The 21,764-nt window shown below is 38.8% G+C and overlaps 1 protein-coding gene across 2 annotated transcripts in view; it reads left to right on the forward strand.

Annotated features, from left to right (window-relative positions):
- The window catches only part of lamb2 (laminin, beta 2 (laminin S)), a 45,754-nt gene that overhangs the window by 3,224 nt on the left and 20,766 nt on the right, over positions 1-21,764 (forward strand). For both annotated transcript variants that reach the window (XM_086069221.1, XM_086069222.1), the window contains exons 2-12: positions 13,012-13,181; positions 13,355-13,490; positions 14,749-14,822; positions 14,907-15,095; positions 15,278-15,341; positions 16,781-16,983; positions 17,081-17,201; positions 19,238-19,426; positions 19,538-19,717; positions 20,570-20,682; positions 21,334-21,413. In XM_086069221.1, the coding sequence (XP_085925347.1) occupies positions 13,012-13,181; positions 13,355-13,490; positions 14,749-14,822; positions 14,907-15,095; positions 15,278-15,341; positions 16,781-16,983; positions 17,081-17,201; positions 19,238-19,426; positions 19,538-19,717; positions 20,570-20,682; positions 21,334-21,413 (1,519 nt within the window). The remainder of the gene's footprint in view (positions 1-13,011; positions 13,182-13,354; positions 13,491-14,748; positions 14,823-14,906; positions 15,096-15,277; positions 15,342-16,780; positions 16,984-17,080; positions 17,202-19,237; positions 19,427-19,537; positions 19,718-20,569; positions 20,683-21,333; positions 21,414-21,764) is intronic.

Raw genomic sequence — 21,764 nt, forward strand, 5'->3', positions numbered from 1 at the left:
TTACAAATGATGTGCCTGTTTTCACTGGCTGTGTTGGGTCAAAATTGACTTTGACATTTAAAATTGGATGAGGTCAGTATTGTTTTACCTTGGTATGTGTATGACATAATACATTAAAAAAAAAACGTATTTGGTCGTAGTGTGTGTACCATGCAGAACATTTTAACCGTTAAGAATAGTTATTGGATCTAAGTGGTTTACGCAATTAAAAAAAAAAAAGTTTTTTATTTTTTAACCAACATGAAAAATGACTTCACAACAAACATAGACTGCAAATAAACGTCGACAAGTCCCTTATGTAGTGTGGCTTTTCACTGAGCTTTCTCCTCTCAGCGGCACCACATTTTGGTCATCAGGGCTCTAATTAGCACAGACAGTAAACCCAAACTTGCAAGCGAAGCTGAGCAAAAAATCTCAAGCCAACATCTGCCAGCCATGTGTGCCTTGTCATCTGTTCTATTTAGCCTGTGGTTAGTAGCTGGTCCTTTTGAGATACGGTCATCCTAATCACTTTCATCTCATGGCCTTTAATGCGCTGAACTCACTCACTGCCATTAACGGCTATAGACTTCGAAAACTCATTTGAACTATTTATATTAGGTTCACCCCCCTCCCCCCACACACACTTTTGTTAACAAAAGTATGAAAACCTAAAAAAAAATGTACTGTACATTTAGAACAGATATAAAATTTGTGAATAACCGTGAGTTAACTAATGACACCCCTAATTTTTAATAATCTTTTCTTCTTTTTTTTTATTAGGGGTATCAACCGATGAATTGTTTTTAAAATTGTAATTAATCACATGACTTCACTAGTTAACTCACGATTAATCACAAATGTTATGTCTGTTGTAAAAGTACAGCAAAAAAATGTTCTAGGTTTTCATACTCTTAACAAAAGTGGAAAAAATGTGAAACTAATAAATAGTTCAAATGAATTTTTGACGTCTATAGCCGTCAATGGCAGTGAATGAGTTAATAAGCACCCTTTTTACCATTCAATGTTATTTTTGCGTATCTGCTTTGATATTTTTTATTTTTTGCAGAGAATATCAGAACTTTGTTATACATGCGGTTGTCTTTTAAAGTGCTCCATAAATTTAGTTAAGTTTAGTTGCATTAATACTGTTTTGCTATTGTCTCATTCTTTGCATGCGTTTCTTAAACAGCAGTGTTTTCATAAAGCGTGTGCATTTTTGTCTGTTGTCATTACAACACAAACAATGCTCAATTTCTAATCACTTATTTCTCACTACTGCTAACTAGACGATTGTTGATGTCGAATATGATTGACCCTGGAGGTCAGCATATGTTTGATGCCCACTCAGTAATATGTCTAGCGTGTGACAACACGTCTTTGAAAGTGAGTCTCCTAACTTCTGGTGTACATTTTTCTGCTCTTCTCGTTTTCTCCTCTGAGCGTAACTTGTTGAAGCTGCAGTCAAATAAGCCAAAGTAAAAGCAAAACACTGCCAAGGTGGTGCATGCTCAATTGCATGACAATGGTTGAAACTCTGGAGTTTTGGGCAAATTAATCCATGTTTTACCGTAAAATTGTGGTCGAATTACAAATTGGACTCATTGGACTGGAACTTGCCAGCTTCACTATGCTTGAGCCAAGTGTTCTTGGCCTGGCGTGGACTGTTGTTCCCCTCAGCTGTTGCTGAATTGATAGTGTCCGTCTCTGTGTCTGGAAGTCTAACATAGTCTCTCAGTGAGTGAGGCCAGATGCTGCTATTACACACCGTGTTAGATTCACAGGCACACGGAGACAGCTGTAAGAAGCTATGCACATTCCCGTGTCGTGGGCGTCTGAAAGGAGAAGCATGTTGTATCATCTGCAACAGGTGGGCAAGGAGAGCGGCGTTCTCAATGGACACGATGAAATGCGCGGCGCCATTCAGCTTGCTTTCTTTGGCCTTCGCACATCTGCAGCTTAGCATTCTCTTCTAGCACCTCCTGTTTATCCTAATGCCAATTAAACCAATTCTGTACCATGAAATTCCTTGTAAAGTACATACATTTTTAATATTTTAACCTAAGTATTCACGCTCTGATTAATAAAAAGGTACATTTTCATTTGAAATAAATTAAATATTTATCCTTTGTCGTAACCAGAGAGGAGCTAGTTTACAAAAGCACGTCAGTGTTGCCATTATAGTGACTTTTACAATAGCAAAAAAAAAAAAACCTCTTTCATTTAACTCCCTGCACTCTCTCTAAAACAAAGTGTACTTTAGGGGTCCATTTTTGCTCTCCAAGTTACAGTACATGTTTTTGTGATGTACCCTGTAGGATTTACAATTGAACCCCTAGGTCAAGGATCTGTAACCTGCGGCTCTGGAGCCACATGTGGCTCTTCAGTCCATTTCCTGTGGCTCCCTGTGGGCCTCTAAAAATAGTGGAAATTATTATTATTTTTACATGTTTATTTTTATGTTTTAGATAAAATATTCTTTAAATGAATTAATTATTAAATAAAAAAATAATAAATAAATATTCCAAAAATTGCCCAAAAATATCCAAAAAGTGACCACATAATGTCCAAAAAGGAGGAGGAAAAGCAGTAAATTACCATAAAATGTCAGGGAATTGAATAAAAATGTCAGAAAAGAAAATGTTCAAAACAAAAAGTTTGTTCAAAAACAAAAGAAGAAAGGCAGAACATTTCCTTAAAAAGTCTTTGGAATTGCCCAAAAAGTCAGAAAAAATATATATATATTTTTTTTACAAAAGGCAGACAAGAACACGTTCAAGAAGTAATTAGAAAATGTCCCAAAACTAAAGAAGAAATCCCGAAAATTACCCTAACATGTCCACAAAATTGCCCCAAATGTCCCAAAAAAGGAAGAAGAGGGGCAGAAAATTAACATATTGTCCATAAAATTGTCACCAATGTCAGAAATTGGACAAAATGGCAGAAAAGTCTAAAAATGTGTGAAAATGAAGGATGCAAAATTACAACAACAAAAAAATCCAGAAAAGGAAGACAAAAGGTAGAAGAAAATGAATTGCATGTTGCATATTTTGGGTTATGGTGCAGCTCTAATTAGCTCTCATTAGATTACACTAACACACTGTTTCATTCATCACCATATTAAAATATTTTGCGTCTCTAGACAGATTTTTTGGCCTAAAACGACTCTTTTGACAGTAAAGGTTGCTGACACCTGTCCTAGGTAAAAATAGTTAGAAAAGGTACGGTACACAAACGGTAGGCCGACCATTTCTGTACCTTTTGTTTGCATGTAAGGGTACAAACAAGTGCTAAGGCTTACGTGAATGCCTTTCGGAAGAGCCCACTGTTGTATGGAATGCAGTTTAAAGAAATTTGAAGGAGGAGTAGTAATCTAGACTAGGGATGGGAAGCAAAAGCTTATTGATTTTTGTGAACCTTAAACCAACTGATAATGGTTCTTGTGAAGAAACAAAAATCTGTTTTTTTGTGTACAGCCAGCATGCATTGTGAGATGCACAACAATGCGATACTGATTATTTCTCTCATAAGGTTGTTAACCATAATTGCTTAAGTGTGTTATGTTGCCTATAGTTTGTTGAATGTGCGTCTTAATCACAATAACTGTCACGTTAAATTTAGGTTGCACATTGTTTTTTGTTTTGTTTTTTTACTTCCTGAGAGAGCTCAGTATTGTTCATTCGGTAATTTTACCAATTCAACATGTCATCATCATTGCTGTCTCTCTTTATTTATTTATTTATTAAATTTTTCTGTGTGTGAGTGTGTACTCATTAATTCACCTAAAACCTATTAAAAATCCCATACCGTTCACGTAAACCGAAGACTTCAGAATCCAGCTAGAGTCGTGAGGTTGTCAGGAGACCCGAGGAAGGATCAAAGAAAGGAAAGTGAAATCCAGCACCGAGCAGACATCACCTGCTACCCACCGGGTTACCAACCAGAGTGTTTCACCAAATCGTCACAATAACTGGTTAAATTTAGGTTGCACATTGTTAACGTGAAAGAGTTGCTGTGATGTGTGTGAACCATTAGAATCCCCGTTAGTTCCATTCTAAGCTAAATGAGGGATGTAAAGAGCCGGGCAGAAAGGAGGAGTGTGAGCTGCTGAGAGAGATGCGGCGTGCAGGCGGGATTTTGACAAAGAGGAGGGAGGAGAGCAGCTGGTTGTTTGGTGGGGAGTCAGTCATCCTTCAGCTAAGTGTTGAGCAAAGAGAAGATACAGTTAGCCAGCATGTACATTAATTAGCCAGGCGGAGGATGTTGACTTTCTCTGCTACCTGATGGCAAGGGCTGCAGATAAGATAAATAATGACCTTTTTCTGTTCTCTGCCATTATTTACCTTCATTCGTTGTTACCCCGGCTTTTGATTCAGCCATTGTTTGCTTCATGTGGCAGCAAACAGTTTGTCTTTAGCCTTCTCTGTTTCGTCCAGACCTGTTGGAATGTGTCATGTTGATGCCACATCCTCTCCAAGACCCCCCCCCCCCCCCAACCTTCACGCTGCAAGCTGACTGACAGCTTCTATTTGTTTCCTAACATTGCCTTCTCTTGTGAAATGATTTGCAATCGTTCATTCATGCGATCTGAGAATGGAATCAAATATGGAGTGAATGCAAACTCTAATTCCACTCAAGATGTTGGAGTGCGACCCTGGTGAGGATAAGCGGTACAGGTGATGGATGTTGGAGTGTGTGTATGGGAGATTTTCATCCAGGAGCCACTAATGGTGGACTTGAGAGAGGGCCTGACTATCACACAATCACTCTTAGAAAATTGATTCACACGTTTTCTTAACAATAATATGTTCTATGTTGTAGATACCAATATGAGAAATTCTACTGGGATTGGAACACTGTTTTATTTTGACACCAATACATTTTCACATACATAAAAATCTTGCTGCCTTTTGAGCAACAGCAGTAAGAACTTCTGAGAATTAAATTTTAAATTTTTATATATTTTTTTTTATTTAAAACATAATCCTTCTTGAGATCTTAATTCAGACATATAACAATTTTCATTTGATAGCATTTGATTCTGACTGCCCATTTTGATATCCAAAACAAAATCTGATCATTAAAATTACTAAAATAAGCCTTTTGTTTAACATAGCATTTATCATCCACTGACATCCCACCACAACAGAAAAAGCAAGGTATTTTAAATTGTTTAAATACTGTACAGTGTGTACAAGTTATATATATATATATATATATATATATATATATATATATATATATATATATATATATATATATATATATATATATATATATATAGAGAGAGCTTGGGAATGGATTAAGTGCATTTACATTATTTCCTATGAGATTTTTTTTCCGGAAGTTGAACAATTCAGACTTTGAACACTTCACAGGAACAAATTGTGTTCAAACTCCACTGTACCACTGTATTACAAAAAAACGGCCATCAGGTGGCAGCAGAGTATAAGAGATCAGCCAGGGTCATGTTGCAACAAGCTCTTTTTCCCAGTGTTTTCAACAGGTTTGTGAATAATGATGAAACTTAGCTAAATTCTATTGCTAATTGCTGCAAAATGGAAACAGATAGAAATATACTTTTTTTTTCCTGATGAGAGAAGAGACTCTAATCTTTCTTTTCCATGTTTTTATAGCAATAAAACAGAATATATTGTGGGCCTTGCAAAATCAGTCAAAATTCGGTAAGACAGCCGGGAGCGAAGGAAAAATGGCCGGGAGTGATTGAGTTAATTGCTCATATTAAAAAGTCGTCCACAGCAGTGTGACAGTGTTAAAAGTGTATTTCCTGCTGTTCCGGGCTAATTGGCAGCAGTACCGGGTGAGCTAAAAGCCTCTCATACAGACACTGCGGCTCCTTGCTCAGCTGTCATCTAGCATTCCTCCATGCCTTCTCCCTCCATGTATGGGTGCAGAGGGGGGAGGAAAGATAACATGGTGTATTTAATCCAAAGTACTTGCCTGTGACCTTTCATTTTCAATTTTCACACTCACAATGACACCAAGCTAAACCTCTAAACCAGTTGCCACAATTACATACATTTACTAAATATTTATTTTGAGACCAGAGTGGCACATGACCCAATGGCCCCTCATTTTCCGCTCTTACTGTATTTCTGCAGTGGTCATGGCATGCCGTGTCAGTTTAAATATATTTCTAGAGAACTAACGAAGGATTTTGTGCCATCGGCAGTGCTCTGAACTTATAGAAGGCAAATAAAGATGTGAACATATTCAAATTCTGAGAGATTCTGAGAGAGCTCAGTATTGTTCATTCGGTAATCTTACCGATTCGACATGTCATCATCATTGCTCTCTTTTTTTTCTTCATTTTTTGTTGGTGCGTGAGAATATGTGGATGTGTGTGTGCATATGTGAGTGTGTGCTCATTAATTCACCTAAAACCTATTAAAAAATCCCATACCGTTCACCTAAACCGAATACTTCAGAATCCCGCTAGAGTCGTGAAGTTGTCAGGAGACCCGAGGAAGGATCAAAGAAAAGAAAGAAAAGTGAAATCCAGCACCGACCAGACATCGCCTACGACCCACCGGGTTACCAACCAGAATCTTTCACCAACCCCAGAAACATCTAAATTCCAACAAATTAGGGAGACCTCAAGAGACCAAAGGAAATACTGAGAAAAGGAAGGAAGGATAGATGAAGCAGAGTGAGATTCACAGACATCAGCTTCCCCCGATTCAACGACCAGAGGAAGAAGCAGATTGTGTTTGAATTTCGATAGATGCTGGTGTGGTGGACCTGCCATGCATGAAAACCTCCACCAAAGAGGGGAGCCGTCGACCCCGGCCAGAACAGAGCAAGCACAACCCCCCCAGGGCCCCCCAGACCACGGCAGCGCCAAGTCACAACCCCGAGCCTCGCAGGGGCCACCGGCCGGAGAGCAAAGCCAGGAGCAGGAGCGCCCCCCAACGCCCAACGCAGCAGAACGGGGGCACGGCAGGCCCACATGGCATCCCAGGCAAATTCCAAATTTGAGAATTATCCAGATCGGGAACTCCTGCTATACGCCCCCCCCCCCCCCTTCTTTTTCTATTAGGAAATGAACGCAGTTTTAATTAAAAATTATTATTACAACTAATATAATACACACCTCACTGTAGCACAATTTAATTTACTAGGTTAAAAATAAATTGAAAATAGACAGCAATGTAAATAAAATGTCCCCTTGTGACCTGTGAGATTATGAGTATAATGACAAAAAAAAACAATACATCAAATCAACCATGAAAAGAACATCTCCAACACAGAAAAATAGGGTTTGTGTGTTCTGCATTTAATACAATATGTTTGCCCTACTACTGGAAAACACTGCTTAGTTGGGGATATCCATTCTCCGAACTGTTTATTCCTCGGATTTTGCAAAAAACGGATAAATAAAAAAAAGAAAGGACCTTTTCATGTCAAAAAGTGAGATTTACCATCCTAAATATATTTCCCTTGCCAGTAGATGTGAAGGCCGGGAAAGCCTTACACAATCACAGACAGAAAGGACGTACCGAGATAAATGGGACAAGATATAGTATGCGACTGCTTCACTCCCCCAAACTCCTTGCTATTTCACACACACACAGTTACACGCAAACACACATTCACACACTTGAGTGTGTATCAGTTATTTGCAGAACAGATGTCAACTCGCTTCCGAACTGTCAGATAAAAGATAAGTGGACTACCGCACCTCTGGCTCTGTTCGTATCGCTCACTGTTTTTGTCGGTAATTACTTCCACAGACGAGGTTCTAAATCTGTTCAGCAGAATTACGTATTACGTTGGTGATTTTTTCACAGCGCTTTGTGGGAGGGCGCAACCTGCTCTAAGGAAGGAAAGAGAGTTGAGCCGCTCCAACTCCCAAATTAGATTCCACCTTCTCCGTTGAATGGGTTTGTTTCTACTACTCATTTCAGTACGGTGTGTTTGAGTGTCAATCTCAAATGACTTACAAAAATCATCTACGGGATGTAGTGAAAAATAATTGTTGTGTGTCGGAAATAGGCAGGGCGAGTAACAATGCTGATGTGAGCTTAGATAGATAGGTAGCGTTCTGTCGAGGTTACACCCTGACTATTCACTTGGGGTGGGAGAAATTAACTCATTCACTGCCATTGATGGCTATAAACGTCAACAATTCATTTGCACTATTTCTATTAGTTTAACTTTTTTTTGGGTGCCACTTTTCTTAACAGGGGTATGAAAATGTACATTTAGAACATATATAAAATTTGTGATTAATCGTGAGTTAACTAGTGAAGTCATGCGATTAATTACAATTTAAAATTTTAATCGCCTGACGAGGTGATTATTAAAAATTAGGGCCGTCAGGCTATCAAAATGTTTACTTGTAATTAATCGTATGACATTGTATAGAAATGAAGAGAAGTTGAGAAGGTCCCGGAAAACAAGCATTGTGGAGCAATTGCATGTTGAAGTCGATTGGAACGCTCATCATCCTCCTGGCATCCACCTAATGCAAGATCCACTTGACCCGATTCACAGCCATTGACAGCTTTAGAAGTCGATCATGATTTGAACGGGGCTGACAGTCAATGAGTACTGTGCAAAGCTTTCCTTTACAATATGTGATAAGGCTCCACACTTAAATTCTTCTGAGACGGTTTAAAATACTTTAGTGCTGCTGTTTTGGTTAGCAACAGAGTTGGGCTTATTAACTCATTCATTGCCATTGACGGAAATAGATGTCAAAAATTCATTTCAATTTCAGTTAGTTTTTCCCCCACTTTTGTTAACAAGAGTATGAAAACCTAGAAAAAATATATTGTACATTTAGAACAGATATATAACATGTGTGGTTAATTGTGAGTTAACTAGTGAAATCATGCGATTAATTACCCAAAAAATTACGCCCCTAATTTTTAATAATCTTTTCTTTTCTTATTCTTTTAAAAGAAAAGATTATTTTCTTCTTTTTTTTAAAGAAAATATTATTAAAAATTAGGGGTGATTACATTTTTTTAAATCATAATTAATCGCATGACTTCACTAGTTAATTAAATCTGTTCTAAATGTCCAATAAAAAAAATTCTAGGTTTTCATACTCTTGTTAACAAAAGTGGGAAAAAATGTTAAACTAATAGAAATAGTTCAAATGAATTTTTGACGTCTATAGCCGTCAATGGCAGTGAATGGGTTAATTAAGTATATAAATTGTATGTGAAGTTAGGCCTGGTGAACAGGTTGAGTCGGGTATCATCCAAGTCGGTGTTGAATTAGTCAGGGGGGGGGGGGGGTTATGTCGACATTAGTCGATGATGAACAAAAGCGGCCCTAGAACGAGACAGTCCTCCAATAAATACGACCTCATAGGTCATTTTGAAAAGGTGCCAAATTACGACCAAGTTGAACGTATTTTAGTTTAGCGAGCTCTATCGGCCATGTTAAATAGCGCAAACATACAAAAGTGAGACTCGAACCCGGAAGACGAGTGTTTATCTAACTGAGCTATTTGTTGGCGAATTGACATACATGTCAACACTAAAAATGAACACTAAGATCATTACTGGACTGTTAGCTCAGTAAATTAGACGTTAGTCTCCCGACCAGACGGTCTGGGTTCGAGTCTCAGTTTTGGATTTTTGCACTATTCAACATGGCCGATAGAGCTCGCTAAACTACAATACGTGAGTGACACTTGGTCGTATTTTGGTGCATGGTAAAACGACCAATATGGTCGTTATTGTTGGAGGACTTGTTGTCTAGGACACAACCCTGAGGAACAGATTTGACACTAGATTGTCACGTTGGGAAATATTTGGATCAACCAAAACAAGAAGTTGGAACCTACAAACCTGTATGTAACCCTATCTTAAGTCTGAATAAACACTTTAATTCAGATGTTTTCCTAATTTTTTAAATGTCTTACATCGTCCCAACGTTGATGTGTTTGTGGATCCCTCATGCATTAGTCGCAGGCACCAAATAATAGTCAAACAGTGTGACAAGACTCCGTATGTGCGTTCGCTTGTCCATGTGAAATCCTTCACTGCTCACTTCCCACTCCGCTCGCTTTCTACTTTTGTCATTGCGTGTTAATAATTCACCATCTGCATCTACCTTTCAACCAGCGAGTAAAGCTTCCCCGGGCTTTAAATAGTCATTAACTCTCACTATTGTACTGGCTGTAGAATGGTAGGAAAAGCATGTCAATCATTACCTCCGCCACGTCCGTTGCGTTTCCATATCTGTTGCTTTGTTTTTCTTTAACGAGATGATGGAAAACCTTTTTAGGGCACTCACTTAAACTCACTTGGGAATACAAATCATAAAATACATCCAACTGAAGGGCATCCACAATTAATCAACAAACAGTTGCACTCAATCAATCTGTCTGATTATTGTGCAGAGTCTGGAACACACTTTTTTCCTGACTTATTTTTTCCCCTTCAGTTTCCAGGACACAAATCCATGAATAACACAATTTAGACATGGCGGTATGTGTTTTACTGAGTGTGGCCAATCTGATTTATCTTTGTCTCTTTAAAATGAATTCTTGATGCCGAAGCTAAGAACGACAACAAAAAGACTCATTTTCGACATAAATCAGGCAAATGCGGTCATGTACGAGTATATGCTGTATTGGATTATCTTGGCGCAATTTAATCCCTTGTAGAGTTTCCACTGTAACATAATTATTGACACATAATGGAGCAAGGATTAGAACCACCTGCTGCGGACTTGACAGAAAGACCCATGGGTCTCCACTTTTGTTATAACACATTTCCCTTATAACATCATGCAGACAAACTTGCATGGAGAAGTGTGGGGAAGGGGGGTGGGGGGGACATTTCCAACAAAATGTCAGCAGGAATGTGAGGCGCCTGCTGCCGGTTGTCATGAAAGTCTCAAAGGTTTTATTTTAACTCCCACGCATAGCATAGCACGACGGTGCAGTCACCCCACCATGCCTCCAGTGGTGTGTCACGCCAACGCACCCCTTCCCCAACGTAAAAATAGGCCCAAACATTTGTCACCTGCGAAATCCATAAAGGAGGTAACACTGAATTCAGATGCAGAATCGATGTAATAAAATCCTAAATCATTTTGGAATTAGCACAATACAAAAATAATGTCATTGTAATTTTGATGTAACGCTTTCATGTAAGGCAATTTACAATTGTATATTATATATACACAGTAAATGGGTGTTTAATAGGGGTGTGAATTGCCTAGCATCTTGCGATTCGATCTGTATCACGATTCATAGGTCACGATTCGATTCGATACCGATTAATCCCGATACGAATCTCTAAGTCAATTATTGCAAGTTTTTTTTTTTTTTTACTCAAATACTAATCAGATAACGTGTACATGTAAGATTTGTATGAAAATGTACTTCAGGCTTCTGCAATCTGTTTCATGTTTGAACAGCATTGAAATCAAATTTTAAGGCTTAATGTTCCATTAATATAACATTCTTCCATGCTTCAAGTGTGAACCCGATCCCTAATTAAGACATTTTGTTGAATGTTTCCATCAAAAATTGATCTTTAATAATCGATTCGGCTGCATATTGAATCGATATGAGAATTTTGCACTGTAATATTGCCAAATTGATGTTGTCTTTTAACACCCCTAGTGTTTATTGTATAAATAAAATAAAATCATATATAATATATATTATATAATAAAATAAAATGTAAAATATATTTTGGAAATGTTCATGTTTAATAACCCTATCTGCATCTAAACATGTCAAATTGAAATTAGGGTGCGGCTTGGCTCAGTAGTAGCGTGGTCACCTCCCAACTCAAAGGTTGTGGGTTCAATCTCATGCTATTTTGACCGCGTCAAGGTATCCTTGAGCCAGTGATAATTTTGTTGCCGAAAATTTTTTGACATATTTTTCGGCATAATTTTTTTTCCAGACGAAAATTAAACGAAAACTAAAATAGAAGCCATTCATTTAGAATACAACAATAACTAAAATTGACTGACAATCTCGCCAATGACTAAAACGAAAATGAAACAACACAGTGACGAAAATTCACTCAATCCAATCGGAAGGAATGAAACGTGTGTGGGAGAAAATAATTACTTGGAAGCTGTTGAGTGCACTTAATTTAATGTTCAAACATGTTTACAATTATTGTGCAGCTGTAAAACTAATCTCAAGCAATTATGCGCTTTTTTTTTTAATTGAGGTGAAGTAATTTTAATTCAACGTATTTCTTTGAAACAATTAACAATGAATGCTTTTAGGGTCTTGTAAGATGCAAAGCGCTATATAAATGAAGTACCATTGCACACTTAAATAGCAAAACAAATAATCCCTCAAACTATCCATTTTCTATCCCGTTTATCCTGTTCAGGGTCGCAGGTGAGCTCGATCTTATCCCAGCTGACTTGTGGTAAAAGGCAAATTACACTGGTCTAGACTGGTTGCTTTTTAGGACTGCAGATTGCAACCAAATAAGTTTCCCTCAGCAGTATTAACTCATTCACTGCCATTGACGGCTATAGACGTCAAAAATTCATTAGAACTATTTCTATTAGTTTCACTTTTTTTTTCACTTTTGCTAACAAGAGTGTGAAAACCTAGACAAAAATGTATTGTACGTTTAGAACAGATATAAACTGTTTGATTAATCGTGAGTTAACTAGTGAAGTGATTAAGTACAATTTTAAAAAAATTATCGCCTGATGCCCCTAATTAAAAAAAGAAAAGAAAAGATTATTACAAATTAGGAGCGTCAGACGATTAAATTGTTTTAATTAATCGCATGACTTCAATAGTTAACTCACGATTAATCGCAAATGTTATATCTGTTCTAAATGTACAATAAAAAAAATACTAGGTTTTCATACTCTTGTAACAAAAGTAGAAACAAATATGAAACTAATAGAAATAGTATTAATATAGAATTTTTGACGGCAATGTCAGTGAATGAGTTAAAAAGGTATCTTGTGCTGCTATCTGGCAATCATGTTCTGCTCTGCTGCTTCCTGTCTCACCGTGATTCATTTCCTGCCTGCCTCCCTCCGGCCTACCGACAGCCTTGGCTGCAGCCACCGGCCAGGAACCCGACCGCAGCCACGGATGTGCCCATGGCAGCTGTTACCCGGCAACGGGGGACCTGCTGGTTGGACGAGAGAAGAGCCTGAAGGCCTCGTCCACGTGCGGCATAAGGAGGAAGGAGCCCTACTGCATCGTCAGTCACCTGCAGGTCAGTTTGGGGGCGCGATTGCGTCCGGGAGGGACTTTTCACAAACGTGATATTAAATACTCCAAATATCTTCCATAACTTCAACCTCAGACAAAACATACTGGTACGTGTCATTTTTGTCCGTTTCTCGGCTTTCCACCCTTCGAGCCTAACATCTTGTCTCGCCGATGCAGGAGGAGAAGAAATGTTTCGACTGTGACTCCAGAAGGCCTTACGACCCCGTTTACAACACCATCAATCACCGCATGGAGAATGTGATCACCACCTTCAAGCCTCATCGCAAGAAGTCATGGTGGCAGTCAGAAAACGGTAAGAAAGGTGTTTTATGCACAACGTCATGGCATTATGGCTCGGGCACAACCAGCCAGCGGAGGAAGAATTATTGTGGTTATTTTTGGTCACAGATGCTTTTGCGTGTCCATGACAACTTTGCAACTTCTCCATGTCTATAATGGTTTCCTTCACTGCCTTGAAAGGTCAATGACTCTGTTAATATGCATACTTGCAGGATTTTTTTGGGGGGAGGGGTTATCCCCTGTGTGCACATTTTCCATTACAACTGAAAATGTAGATTAAAATGGAATCTCTCGCTCTCTCTCTCTCTCTCTCTCTCTCTCTCTCTCTCTCTCTCTCTCTCTCTCTCTCTCTCTCTCTCTCTCTCTCTCTCTCTCTCTCTCTCTCTCTCTCTCTCTCTTTTACCCCCGATGGAGCTGTGTCACACTCTTCCTCTTTCCTTTTATTTTCCTGCGCTTGTCAGCTGTCGATTAGAAGCTCATTATTAATGGTGTGAATTGCCTAGTACCTGGCGATTCGATTCGTATCACGATTCATAGGTCACGATTCGATTCGATTAATCCCGATACAAATCTATAAATTGATTATTGCGATTTTTTTTGTGACTCAAATTGAGAAAATACTAATCAGTAAATTTGTACACTGTAAGATTTTTATGAAAATGTATTTATTTATCAGAAAATTCCGGTTGCAGTGTTTCATGTTTGAACAGCACTGAAATACTTAATGTTCCATTAATATAACATTCTTCCATGCTTAATGTGTGAATCCTAACCCTAAGTAAGACGTTTTGTTGAAATTTCCCATAAAAAAATGTATGTTTAAAAATTGATACGGCCGCATATTTAATCGATTTGAGAATTGCGCGCTGTAATATTGCGATATATTGCCGAATCGATTTTTTCTAACACCCCTACTCATTATGATTCTTTTTTTTTGTAGACCGTTGATCGACTAATCTGCAGTGAGGTGAATCGTAGAAAGAATGACATAATAGTGGAAATAGGTTAATGAGCAACGGATTGGCCCTCACAGTCCCAAGCTGGTAACCTCATGATAGACATGCTCATCAAATGTTATGTTTATAACAAAAAAATGTGTCCTCAGACTCTAAAAATGGGGGCGTAACATGGATGCTATGTGGCTTTTCCCTAATGGTTTTCAAATGTTTTAAATGTTAAAAAAAAGTTTATCTTCTGACAGGATGTAGTTACGGGGCAATGGAGACGGACCGAGAAGATGCTTACTGTATATGCTTTTTTTTGTGTTGTAGGAAAGTCAAATGTGTATATCCAACTGGACCTGGAGGCGGAGTTTCATTTCACTCACCTTATTATGACTTTCAAGGTAACTTCAAAATTACTTGCAAAAAGAAATCAATAAATTGCTCATGTTTTTTGTTTTTGTTTTTGTTTTTTTTCCCTCTGGCAGACATTCCGTCCGGCAGCCATGCTGATTGAGCGCTCAGCCGATTTTGGTCGCACGTGGCAGATCTACCGTTACTTTTCACACGACTGTGCCACCAACTTCCCTGGCATATCCCCGGGTTCTCTGCACAGCATCAACGATGTCATCTGCGAATCGCGTTATTCCGACATAGAGCCATCCACCGAGGGAGAGGTGAGTGAGAAATCACACCAGGTTTTATTTGTCGTATTTTTTGGCGGGATTTGTTGTAGCCTGACAAAATACATTTTATAAACTCAACGGCTGACTATTAACATGAATCCTTTTTTTTTGTGTTAGTGTTTAGTGTATTAATATTTCAAACTTCCGCAATAATCTTGTTTGTCCTATTCTAGGTCATCTACAGAGTGTTAGATCCATCCATCAAAATTGATGACCCATACAGCCCAAACATCCAGAGTAGGTCTCTCTCTGCTCTTTATTTCCAATTTTAGCCAAAAAACATTTGGGGGATTTGTTGTATTTCTATTAGCAATCGTCCCACCTATTTCAAGATTGATACTGTATTCTAACTTGGCATCATCAATATATATATACTTAATTAACCCATATTTTCAATTTTTTTCCACAATTGTTAACAAGAGTATGAAAACCTAGAAACAAATTATTGTACATTAAGAACAGATATCAAATTTGTGATTAATTTTGCGTTAACTAGTGAAGTTATGTGATTAATCACAATTTAAAAAATGTAATCGCCTGATGCCCCTAATTTAAAAAAGGAAAAGATTATTAAAATTAGGGGCGTCAGACGATACATTTTTTTAATTGTAATTAATCGCATGACTTCAATAGTTAACTCCCGATTAATCACAAATTTGATATCTGTTCTAAATGAACAATTCAAAACATTCTAGGTTTTCATACTCTTGAAAAAAAATTTTTAAACGAATAGAAATAGTTCAAATGAATTTTTGACGTCTATAGCCGTCAATGGCAGTGAATGAGTTAAAGCTCTATCAAGTACTATTTTCAACATTTTGTTTGATGACAAAGCAAGATTTAATTAGATTAAAAGTAAAAAAAAAATGTATAGGTTGCATTCAGATGTTGTCATACAGTACATACGATGCAAGTGTAGTCGTTTCCACAAATGGGTCATTGTTCTATGTGAAAGCAAGAATTATATTGCATACTTTCTGACACAAGATAACTCGGGAGACATAATGTGATTTACTGTCTTAGCTGCATTTGAGCTCTCTCCCAACCAATGCCTGTTATGGAAAAGAATTATGAATGAGTTCTGATCCCAGATGGTTAGTTGCATAAACACAACATAAATACACTTTTTTTTCTTTTTACCATGACCCACCCTGGAGGAGATACAAGTATCTCTTTTGAACCCGTCCGCACGACACAACATCCGCTCTTCCTGGCTGTGTGAAGTCGATGGGAAAAGCAGCTTTCCATATCCAACGTGTATCTTCTCTTGCTTGCTTTGCAGACCCAAACAGGATTATTACACAATTTGTGGTTTTTATACTTAACATGTTACTGACAAGGTGGAGGCAATTTCACATGTCATTTGGGATTTCAAGATTTCTCCCACACTTCAAATGGACTGCCCGTTCAGAGAACAGACCAGATAATTAACTTTTTGTCCGAATGCCACACACTCAGCACCGTCATGCTCTGTTTGCCCTGACCTCCTCTCAGGGGGGCGCGGGGGGTTGTTGTGCACTCACCCATGTGTGCATGTTATCTGCCAATAGGGCCTTTTATGGCTTGTTTGTCACCATCTTCACAAACAATGTAGCGCAATGAGATTTGAGTCTCAAAATGATCGCCCGGTTAAATTCAACAATAATGTTGGCTTCATCTTGTTTTTTGCTCAACAGACCAGCTGAAAATCACCAACTTGAGGGTGAACTTCACCAAACTCCACACACTAGGAGACAACCTGCTGGATCCCCGACCGGAAATCAAAGAAAAGTATTACTACGCCATGTATGAGCTGGTTGTGCGTGGAAACTGCTTTTGCTACGGCCACGCCTCCGAGTGCGCCCCAATCGATGGCGTCAGGGATGATATAGAAGGAATGGTGCGCGTTTGCGGAATAAATGCATTAGTTGCCTTCTACTATAAAATCTCCAGCATTCTCAGAATGGGTCGTAACTCACCCTCGCCGGTTATTGCAGGTTCACGGCAAGTGTGTGTGTAACCACAACACCAAAGGTTTGAATTGTGAGCGCTGCGAGGACTTCTACAACGACATGCCATGGCGACCTGCCGAGGGCCGCAACACCAATGAATGCCAAAGTGAGCCCAACACTCAAATAATAGTTGTCGTATTCACCTCGAAAGTCAATGCGGGTCTATGTGTCGTGTGTCGTACGCAGGGTTGGGAGGGTTACTTTTCAAATGTAATCCATTACAGTTACAAGTTACCTGCTAAAAAAAAACGTAATCCAAGTACCATAATATTAAAGTAATGTAACTGGATTACTTTTGGATTACTCCAATATTGAGTATGCTCATGAAAACGAAATAAAAATAAATATCACCACAATATATATTCTATACAATGTGCCCCTGCTATTTGCGGGTGATTGGGACCCGGGCAGCCTACAAATAGCAAAAATCTTAGTGTAATTAAAAAGCATGTAGGCTATTGATTGATTGATTGATTGATTGATTGAAGGCCATATGCTGTTTTTGAACTGTCACTGAAAGCAACCACATCTCACAGTTAGATAGATAGATAGATAGATAGATAGATATTCATCCAATGAGGATGACGATGTGTGACATCAACTGCAAAATGAAGTTTTATCCCAGTCACAAGTTTAGCCGTGTATATGTTGTGTATGACGTTTAAATGGTGAATTGGTGGGAGGAAGATTTGTTTGGAAGGTGTGACTCAGTTTTAGTTGTAGGCTAGCGGGCTAGCTAGCAAGAAGCTACAGCGCGTAGCATGCCGCTGGACTCTCTGTTCAAACTTTCGCTCAGAGTAAGTCCGGTCGCCATTTCCTCCCCCAGTCCGTGAAGCTTTTTCAAACTGCTCGCGCGTGGAGGACACGACTGGTAAGTTTGTTCGTTCCCACCTCCCCGACATGTAGCAACGGTCCCGTTGCACGCACTCTCTCTCATTCTGTCCTTCTCTCTCTTTCTCTCGCTCTGCCCTTCTCTCTCTCTCTCTCTCTCTCTCTCTCTCTCTCTCTCTCTCTCTCTCTCTCTCGCCCTCTTTCACACTCTCTCTCATCGTAGAAATTGTAATCCCCATTTTTAATAAATGTACCTGTAATCTGATTACATGTTTTTTTCCTGTTACATTTTTTTTGCAATGTGATTACGTACCGGCGGTACATGTATCCCGTTACTCCCCAAGCCTGGTCGTACAAGAGTCTTTTACGTTTAAACATGTTATGATAAAATAAGATATTATGATTATTATGTATGATATTTAATTTTTATTATCTATATCAAATGCTTAATTTTTATACAGTTGTTCAAAAGAGTTAAGGGGTTCAGCGTTTTTTGTAGAATAGCAATTTCATGCTTTTGCCCATTAAAAAAGCCATCTATCCATTATAATTCTTACATTTGTATTTAACATATTTTATACTGCACATAAAAAAAACACTAAATGCAGGTGGACTTTTCACCAAAGGGATGTTTGTGGGTTGAGCTGGCGCTGTGTACGGTGTGTATTTGAATTAGAAGATAACATTTACCAGTTAGTTATCTATTATTGTATTATTATTTTTAATTATGGTTTTCTATCATCTATTTACAGCACTTGCTGTATGATGAAAGTTGAGTTATGTTTTAACTAAATTCTTATATTTGAATTGTGAAAGGCACTTTCACATTTTTTTAAGCTGCAAGCAAACAGTTAGTCCAACTGGGGATCAAACTTATGCCAGAAAAATCATAATCCTTTACTGCTGAAGCCATTTGCTCTAAGCCATCCCCAAACCTGTCACTGGACATGAGTTAGGGCCAAAGCCTTTCTTAAGATATCCTAATTAGTTGTATTCTTTAATTTTGTTACATAACCTATGATAAAGTCACATTTAGCCAAATAAAAAAACTGTTATTTTTATTAAATAAAAATCCATACTCACAAAGGAATTCAGGTACTTCACATTGTAAAAATTCATTGGGATGGGTGATCCGAGGAAAATAAGGAGTCTAAGTGAGGTGAAAATGCATCTAAAAAAGCTTGCGATCATTTAAAGCTTTAAAAATTCTGGAGCATTCCAGTTGTTTTACGACGTTTTCCTGAAATGTTCCCATCTGTGTACGTAACCTAAGTGAGTGTCTTTAGCCTGACTGGAGCATTTGTTTTTCAGAATGCAATTGCAATAGCCACTCGTCGGTGTGCCATTTTGACATGGCGGTGTATTTGGCCACGGGTAACGTCAGCGGAGGCGTGTGCGATGACTGTCAGCACAACACGATGGGCCGCAACTGTGAATTGTGCAAGCCTTTTTACTACAAAGAACCCTTCAAAGACATCCGGGACTCTCGGGTTTGCGTAGGTGAGCGCAAGATCTGCATCTCTTACCAGGCAATAGCCAATACAAATAGCGATATGTGATTGTATACAATTGTTTAAGATCATCACAGACATCCCGTTGCGCTTTCCGCAGCTTGCGACTGCGACCCAGAAGGTTCCGAGAACGGCGGGATGTGCGACAGCCACACGGCGCCGACGTTGGGCATGGTGGCCGGTCAGTGTCGCTGCAAGGCCAATGTTGAGGGCCAGCGCTGTGACAAGTGCAGCACCGGCCACTTTGGCCTCAGTGCCGACAACCCTCGTGGCTGCCAGCGTGAGTGCGCACAAGTTACAATGACTTGCTACTACTGCATGCGTGCCTTGAGGTTGTGTTTGTCAGTTTGGATGCTGAAGTCAAGAAGTTTCGTTTTCTGCAGGTGCGTTTATTCTTCTGAACGTTAACCCTTTAATTGTTAGGGATCATTTAGTGCAGTGGTGTCAAACATACGGCCAGCGGGCCAGATCAGGCCCGCAAGACAATTTTGTAAAGTAAATAAAAAAATGAAATGTCGGACCAATTAGTCAGCCCGCCACAATCAAAACATATCAATTGGTAATTTCACAAGCAGTCGTCAAATGAACATTTTTACACACAACTTAACGTTACGGTTTGTTTAAAAAAATTCTTTTTTTTTTAATCATAGACCGACATACGCGTGTTAAATGTGACACAAATTCAATAACCGGTAACAAAAAGACATATGACAAGGATTAACGTCCTTATAACTTTGTTAACTGCGCCACACAATGCATTCTGGGAACAATATATATGCAAAACAGGTAGATTTAACACGTCCGGAACTCATACAGGAAAAGTGTTGCCGCAATCCATTTGCATTTGTGTTATTTTTGGGAACAATATGATTACAGTTGAGCTCCGTAATTTAGGGCTGGCCCACAAATAGCGCAAATCTGCATATAATTGACGACAATATGAGTTTGACACCCCTGATTTACTGTATGGATACATCCATTTCGACATTAACTGCTGGACCTCAGTTCTGTAAGGCAGACCCACTCGCCCACCGTGCCGCCTCATTTGTTTATTTATTTAATCAGAATCCTTTCACACTTCACAGTTTTACTACAAGTACTTATGGGGAAAAGGTGCGTTTTCCTCCTGTAGCTTGCAGGTGTGACCACAGGGGAACGGTGGCAGGCAGCACGCAGTGCGACCCGGTCAGCGGCGACTGTTTCTGCAAGCGTCTTGTCACGGGACGAAGCTGCGACCAGTGTCTGGTAAGACGCTCACTCTCGTACCTGTAAAGATCACTGGTTTACTTACAACAGGCATTCTGCTTCCTCATGACTGAACTTCCCAAATGAAAATCACTTCCTATTCATTTAGAGTTTTGCACCCTATTATGGTTTACTTGCTTTCTTCAAGTTCTGCTTGTTTTCGCTGTCTGTCTTGTCCCACTCATCCAGGAATAGTGTGGTGGGCAGGAATGTGAGCTCCTGCCTGGGCTCTATGTCTAAATTTAGTTGAGGCATTTTAGGTTAGTCCACTTGGTGTGGGTTACCGTCTGCCTAAAAATGGTCAGGTCCGAAAGTGAGATGTTATCTTACGTGAAACGAGAAATTAAAGTGGTGTGGAAGAGTTCATGTAAGCGTGGCCAAACAGTGAAGCTGCCTAGTAAGTGTACTTGCCGCATCATCCAAAATATACTCACTCTTTTGGAAGAGAAGACAACTCACTGTGTTAAATAACAGGAACCAGACGGTGATGATATACCACAAAGCTGTGAATGTTAGTCTTTGAGATTACAGGGTTGGCTTCAATGTGTGTGACTCATACACTTCTTTCATAGAATGAAGGATGCTGCTTTGTGTTGTCATGATTTCATCTCTCTCTCTCTCTCGTTCTCTCTGTTTGTCTCTCTATCCCAGCCAGAACACTGGGGCCTGAGTCTCGACCTGAATGGCTGCCGAGGCTGTGAATGTGACATCGGAGCCGCTCTGGATAACCAGTGAGTGACGTTTACTGAGCAGATTAAAATAAATAGAGCGTCACTGGCCTCCTGTTTAGTCTGTGGCGCTAGAGTTTGATGTCCTCTTATTTAAACTGCAACACTTAATGATAATGATGAATATAGTAGGTATCATATATATATATATATATATATATATATATACATACATACATTTGATATATTAATTTATGTATAGAATAAAATATCTAAACATTTTCACCACAAAAAATAACAATAAAAAAGAAAGTCAATTATAAATGCATGCTTTAACTCATTCACTGCCATTAACGGCTATAAACGTCAAAAATACATTTTAAATATTTCTATTAGTTTAACATTTTTTCCCAA

Source organism: Leptonotus elevatus, chromosome 2 (genome assembly GCF_054856555.1).
Source record: "Leptonotus elevatus isolate MCC_2025b chromosome 2, RoL_Lele_1.0, whole genome shotgun sequence".
In the NCBI taxonomy this organism is placed as follows: domain Eukaryota; kingdom Metazoa; phylum Chordata; class Actinopteri; order Syngnathiformes; family Syngnathidae; genus Leptonotus; species Leptonotus elevatus.